A 6667-nucleotide genomic window follows, 5' to 3' on the forward strand; every position below is an offset into this window, starting at 1 on the left:
GCCATCTAGCTCAGAAGCAACAAAGCCCACATTGAAGAAGCACAGCAGCATGTGTGATCACGAGGTGTCGAAGGGATCAGGTATCGGGCATCAAAGAACAAAAAATCATATCATTGTGAATGAGGGGGGTGTGCGGTGGGGACCCAAAGCCCATCTGTACGCAACTGGACATCCCTCTTAGGAAGGCTCCCGGGGAGGAGACAAGCCAGTCAGGGTGCAGTGTAGCAATGATGAAACATACAACTTTCCTCTAGTTCCTAAATGCTTCCTCCCCTCATCCCACTATCATGATCCCAGTTCTACCTTACAAACCTGGCTGGACCAGAGGATGTACACTGGTACAAACAGGAACTGGAAACACAGGGAATCCAGGACCCAGGACAGATGATCCTTTCAGGACAAGTGCTGAGAGTGGTGATACCGGGAGGGTGGGATGGAAAGGGGAAACCCATTGCAAGGATCTGCATATAACCTCCTCCCTTGGGGGTGGACAACAGAAAAGTGGGTGAATGGAGGCGTCGGACAGTGTCTAAGAGATGACAAAATAATAATTTGTAAATTATCAAGGGTTCATGAGGGAGGGGAGGGGGAAGGGAGGGGGGAAATGAGGAGCTGCTATCAAGTGCTCAACTAGAAACCAAATGTTTTGAGAATGATGAGGGCAACGGATATACAAATGTGCTTTACACAGCTGATGTATGTATGGATTGTGATGAGTTGTATGAGCGATTACCAAAAAAAAAAAGGAAGATAGGTAGGTGGGAGAAAAAAATCAAAGAACTCACTGCCATCAAATGGATGCGACTCATAATGACTTACAGGACAAGGTAGAACTGCTCTTGTGAAGGTAACTCCTAATGGAAGTAGAAATCTTTCCGCCTGGGAAGAGGATGGAGGTTTGGAACTGCTGACCTTGAAGTGAGCTGCCCAACAGCTAACCACTACGCAAAGGTCCAGGCTAACTCAAGTCTAGCTTCTCCTTGCCGGCTGGTAGGATTTCACACAAAGTAGGATGAGAGGATAGAAGCTGGGACGGGTAGTGGAACGAGCGCGGTCAAGGGAGTCCGCACAGAGAGAAAACAGACAGCAGAGGGAGCTGAACCACCACAATTAAGAAGCCGGAAGGCGGGGCCAAAGGGCGAGTATTGCGCAATTGTAGCCGTTCACCCACGTGTGCCACTCTCCCCTCCATGCCCACCCCTGCTACTCCTTCCCAAGCGGAGCTCCGGCTTCCTCTACCGCCCCCACCACCCTCCACGCCTCCACTACCGCACCGCAATGAAAGCAAACAAAGGGGAGGGGACCCTTTAGAGGGGAGGAGGGGGCTGGATTCCGGAAACCAATCAGAGGGCTCTCATTCCTGGAAGGCGGGAACCTTCGTTTAGGGGAACCGAATCAGTGGCTCCGGGAATGTGCAGGGGCGGGGAGATGGGCGGGAAGAGCGAGGCGGGCGTTGGAATCGCGCGCGCGCTGGAGAGTTCGCCGGAGAGGGCGGGACGGCGGTGCGGCAGAGCCAATCACCGCGCGCGTGTGCGCAGAGGGGGCGGGTGGTGCCGCGGCGCGCGCCGTCAGGGCTGACGCATCTGGCCCCGGTTCCCCGGGGGGCGGGGGGGAAGGGAGGAGAAAACGCCGGGGGCCGCGCGTGCGCGCTGGCGTGGGGAGGAGCGGGGACCTGGCAGCGGGCGGGGAGATTGCGAGCTAGCTCCGAACCCTGCGGGCGGCGGGCGCGCGCACCATGGGGGAGAAACCCGGGACCAGGTAAGGGAGGTGGGACCACGCGGTGAGGTTTGGGTGGAGGCTCGAGTGGGTACCGAGGTGATCCTCAGACAAGGACACCGGAGAGAGCATCCGTGGGGTTGGACGCCTGGGTCCCTTCGGGGCAGCCATCTCCGGGGTCGCACGCCTAGGTCCTAGAGAAGGATGGGGGCCCAGGCATGGGCCCCTGCAGGGAGGGAGGCAGGCTGAAAGGAGTGAGGAACTGGTAGTCTGGCTTCCCGCAGGGGAATGGGGGAAGCGAACGCTGGGGTTCCCCGTGCAGGCTGGGGTTCCCCGTGCAGGCTGTGATGCAGGGGCGGAGAACAGGAGCAGGTGGCCAGCCTTGAGTCGTATTTGGGAAGACTGGACGTTGGGAGGGGAGCCCCCCCCCCCCCCCCGACGCGTGCTGAGCTAAGAGAAAGGCTCGCTCTGAGGTCTAGGTGACTCCTTTTCCAAACTTCTGCCTTCCCTGCGTTGCTGGAGCAGCAGCTTCATCTTAGCGGAGTGTGGGGTGACCCTCCTTAGTTCTTGGCCTTACCCCTCGGCCCCTAGGTGGGGTGGGCAGTGTCTGCCCTGGAGGCATCCACTCCCCGGATGTTTTCTGTGCAATCGAGGCTCCTTCCACCGACACCCCGAGTTCTCTTTTTCTGGTCTCTAGCAAAATCCACTTCCTCCTGTGACCCAACACCCCCAAAGGGAGCAGGGGACGAATGCCTGCGTCCCCAGGGAACAGGAGCAAAAAAGGCCAGGTTGGAGCTATATGTCTCAACCGAGAGGCAGGAAGGCCTGGTCCTACATGAGCTGTCCACTTGTTCTGCAGAGTGTCCTATGAGCCTCACCACTCCCCGCTCCTTGGAGTCTGAGAACACGGGTCTCTGAGCATGGATTCAGCCAGTATTGAAGAGAGACAATTAGAGTGAGGGAGGACTGATATCCTGGGTTAGGGGTTAACCACCCCAGAGAATGGAGAAGTCGCTGACTTGAAGGAGGCCCCCAGTTTCCGTTATGCGGTTCAGAGGAGAGGATGGATGGACTAAAGGGGGACTGCTGACTTGGCACAATCCCTACCACTACCACCAGTAAATTCTAGGCCACAGGAAGTGAAGAGAATAGCAGGAAGTGTGAGGGGCATCTGCTTCTCTTGTCTCCCCCATCCACTGCCTCACTGGGTCACCCTGAACCCCGCCTCCTTGACCGCATTCAGTGAACAGCACTGCTACTCCCTAACCTGGCAGGTTTAGGATCCAAAGGGCAGGTGCCCTGCAGCTGCTTACAGGCAATTGCTCCAAGCACTACACTGTTGGCCAGCTAGCTTTGGCTGTCACACCCCTTTGTGGGCACTCCCAATGGGAGGAAACACTGGGACCAAATGGGAAATCAGAAGCCACTGAGGTCAAAGAGGAGGGAGAGCCTGGACGTTGCCGTAGCAATGAGCCCATACTGGGACGAGAGGTAGCAGTGCTCATCAGCGGCCGCTGCGTTGGTGATTTATTTTCCCGGGTGGTTGGAGGTCCCTGGGGCCTCCGTATCCTTGGACTGCTCGGCCTTTGGGGGAAGGAGGTAACAGGTGAGGTGTGGTTATGGCAGAAACTGGGCAGTGGGGTTGGAGGAAGGATAGACCAAGTGGCCAGATTTCGATTTGTGCCCTCAGGGAAGGCTGCTGCAGCTCAGTGGATTGGGAGGAATAAAGTTGTAAGGCGAAGAACAGACCCACAGACTTACGCCAGAGCCAGACTTCCCTACCCTCCCAGGCAAGCGCTGGGAAGCAAATCCCATTCCTTTCCAATGTTTAATGCTGGTTACAGAGGCAAGGTAGCATAACAGCTTAGTGATGTTGATGATGATCATGGACTTGGAGCCAGGTTTCCTCGGTTCGTATATCTTACTGCCATCAATACTGATAGCAACACCCCACCCCCCACCCCGTGGGTTTCTGAGACTGTAACTGTTACAGGAATAGAAGGCCCAGCCTTTCTCCCAAGGGGCTGCTGGTGGTTTCGAACTGCCGATCATGCAGATCGCAGCCCAGCACATAACCACGACACCACCAGGGCTCCTGTGGTTTGTATCCAAGTCCCCACCCTTTGTACTCTGTGACCTTACGCAAAACACTTGACTTTTCCCTGCCTCGGTTTCCTTCTTTGTAAAGTAGAAATGATGAGGACCTCCATCACGGGGTTGGTAAGAGTGGTGGAGCGATGCCGGGCAGGGAGTCGTCACCTAATGAATGTTAGCCGGCCTCATCCTCTTCACCGGACAACTGGTCCCTAGCACTCAGCCTGTGCAAGGAGAGGGAGATGAGATGGTTTGCCATCACACCCCAAGTAAAGCATAAATACACAAGGCATGGCAGGAACCAAAAGAAACCACAGTGATCCAGGGTTGCTTCCCCCAAAAGAGGTGACATCTGAGCTAGTTCATGAAAGATGAATCGGCTTTTAAGCTGCAGAGATCAGAGCAGTTAGAGGTTAATGGAGTCGGGTCAGGCTTGGGGAGTTCCTGATTTAGAAGCCATTTTAAGGGCAGGGCCAGGGCCATTGCTCTTCCAAGTTGGAGCTGTCACTGGTGCTGGGACTGCCCCCAGGAGCCAGCAAGCAGAGATGAGGGACGATGGAAAAAGATTAAGTCTGATATAGATGCTGTTGCAACCTGCCCGTTCAAGTCTTCTGGGGAAACCTGGGTGGTTCCTGTGGCAACCAGTGGCCAGTACCTTGGGGGGAGGGAAGCAAGGGAAGATGGACCCAGGATAAGAGAAGGGGGATTTACCATGGCCACCTGCTTCAAGTGGTGGCTGCTGTGTTGGCAATACTGTATTAGGGAGTGTGGTTACCTTTCCTTCTGGGAATTGCAGGAGGGGTGGGGCTGGGCAGAAGACCCGGGGCCAGGTGTCCTGGGTGAGCTCCGCTTCACCCAGGGGCTGGGGGGGCTAAAGTCCTGGTGTGAGGGAGTCTGAGGGAGGCAGTGGGGTCTCCCTTTCTGTTTTGTTAGGGTCTTCAAGAAGTCGAGCCCTAACTGCAAGGTGAGTCTCCCACCTTATTATCTCCTTGGGCCCTACGAAAGCCTGGCCTGTCCCTAGACGGTCCCCAACCCCTAGCTCCCCACTTCCTGTGACAGCTAAGAGCTAACTTCCTTCCCTGCCCTGCCTAGGTTGCAGGGCTGAGGGAGGGGGTGGGGGTGGGGTGGAATGAGGCCTGGGTCCCTAAGCAAGATCAAGAAAGGAGCCAACCCCGGTGCCTGGAGCTGGGAGAAGTGAACCACCCCTAGCCTGTTTATCCCAAAGCCTCCGAGGCCAACAGCTGCTCTCTGAACTGGCTGCTTAGAGCTAAGGCCTCCCTCGGGACCCACACACACACACACCTGACTGATGGGCAGAGGTGTGAAGAGAGATTAGTGAGCTGCCAAGAAGCCTAAGGGTTGGGCAGCCTCAGACACCCCGCCAGGAGGGAAACAGGAGAACGCTTCTTCCCCGGCACCCCAGCCTGGGAAGACTCAGGGGCAGGAAACCCAGTTTTGAGGGCTCTACTGTTTTGTCACCCTCCTACCCAACCTTCCCTGGAACGCTCCACGCCCTCACTTAGCTCACCGTGTACTTGGGCAAGCGGGACTTTGTCGATCACCTGGATAAAGTGGACCCCGTGGGTAAGTCTCCCCAGGAAGTGTCCTCAGAAGAGAAGCCGTTCCTGGGGTGAGGAATGAGGGAGAGGCTGGCAGGAAGTGTGCTCACAAAAGCGTCCCCCTTCTCTAGATGGTGTGGTGCTTGTGGATCCTGACTACTTGAAGGACCGAAAAGGTACTGACCCCAGCTGCGGGGCCCAAGTGAAACGGACTGGTGTCGAGGAGGTGCCCCAGGCAGATGGCAGGCTGAGGCGGAAGTGAGGGACGGGATTGAGGCAGGTTGTCCCCCAAGGGTGGAGCTGCTGCTATAGGGTACTGGGGGTGTGGAAAATGGAATGGGGCTGGGGCCACCTGACCTCCCCACCTTGCCCTCCCTTACCAGTGTTTGTGACCCTCACCTGCGCCTTCCGCTATGGCCGGGAAGACCTGGATGTACTGGGCCTGTCCTTCCGCAAAGACCTGTTCATCGCCACCTACCAGGCCTTTCCCCCAGTGCCCAACCCACCCCGGCCCCCCACTCGCCTGCAGGACCGGCTGCTGAAGAAGTTGGGCCAGCATGCCCACCCCTTCTTTTTCACAGTGAGGATGCCCCCACCCCTCCACAGGGCAAGGGGCCTGGGGTCGAGGCAGCTGTCATGGGTAGATCTGGGGGAACCGTGAGGCTATGGCCTTGGGCATGAAAGTCTCGCTGCCTCCTCCCAGGGTCCCTTCCTCTACCTTTCCCACCCCCTGCTTGAGATTGAGAGGAAGGTCCAGGGGGGCTTCCAGAGGGACTAAAGTTGTCCGTCCCCCCCACCCCCCGCCATAGATCCCCCAGAATCTGCCCTGCTCAGTCACACTGCAGCCAGGCCCAGAGGACACAGGAAAGGTAAGTGGGCAGTCGTCCTGAGCTAGCGGGCTCGCCCAGGGACAGCCTCTGAGTACACCCAAGAGGGAGGGGACAGGAGTGGGACTGGGGGCAGTGGAAAGGCCCTGTGGGAGCTGGCTTTGTGGAATGGCCACTGCTCACATCAGACTCCTGCCAGGACCCAGTCTCTACCAGGTGCCAAGGCTCAGGGAGCCAGAGGAGAGCAAAGATTGTGTTCCCCCGCTCCTCAGACCATGAGGGTGCCAGGGTCCCTGCCCAAGGGGGCGCGAGCAGGGGTGGTATCGGGAGAGAGCCTTGTGAAAGACTGGTCCTTTCTCCCCTTCCTAAGGCCTGTGGGGTCGACTTTGAGATTCGCGCCTTCTGTGCCAAATCACTCGAGGAGAAAAGCCACAAAAGGTGAGGGAGGCACCCTGCTGTGGGCCCTGGGCC

At 57.3% G+C, this 6667-nt stretch overlaps 2 protein-coding genes across 2 annotated transcripts in view; one reads left to right on the forward strand and one right to left on the reverse strand.

Annotated features, from left to right (window-relative positions):
- PELP1 (proline, glutamate and leucine rich protein 1) overlaps nucleotides 1-6667 on the reverse strand; it is a 75814-nt gene that overhangs the window by 51502 nt on the left and 17645 nt on the right. The gene's annotated exons all lie outside the window — the stretch shown is intronic.
- The window catches only part of ARRB2 (arrestin beta 2), an 8338-nt gene continuing 3341 nt past the window's right edge, over nucleotides 1671-6667 (forward strand). Inside the window, exons 1-7 of the mRNA XM_004716169.2 lie at nucleotides 1671-1758; nucleotides 4744-4774; nucleotides 5334-5394; nucleotides 5501-5545; nucleotides 5753-5949; nucleotides 6179-6238; nucleotides 6567-6634. Of these exons, the coding sequence (XP_004716226.1) occupies nucleotides 1736-1758; nucleotides 4744-4774; nucleotides 5334-5394; nucleotides 5501-5545; nucleotides 5753-5949; nucleotides 6179-6238; nucleotides 6567-6634 (485 nt within the window). The 5' untranslated portion in view covers nucleotides 1671-1735. The remainder of the gene's footprint in view (nucleotides 1759-4743; nucleotides 4775-5333; nucleotides 5395-5500; nucleotides 5546-5752; nucleotides 5950-6178; nucleotides 6239-6566; nucleotides 6635-6667) is intronic.

This window comes from Echinops telfairi, unplaced genomic scaffold (genome assembly GCF_000313985.2).
Source record: "Echinops telfairi isolate 266 unplaced genomic scaffold, ASM31398v2 ScPeMD7_2010;HRSCAF=2546, whole genome shotgun sequence".
NCBI lineage: Eukaryota > Metazoa > Chordata > Mammalia > Afrosoricida > Tenrecidae > Echinops > Echinops telfairi.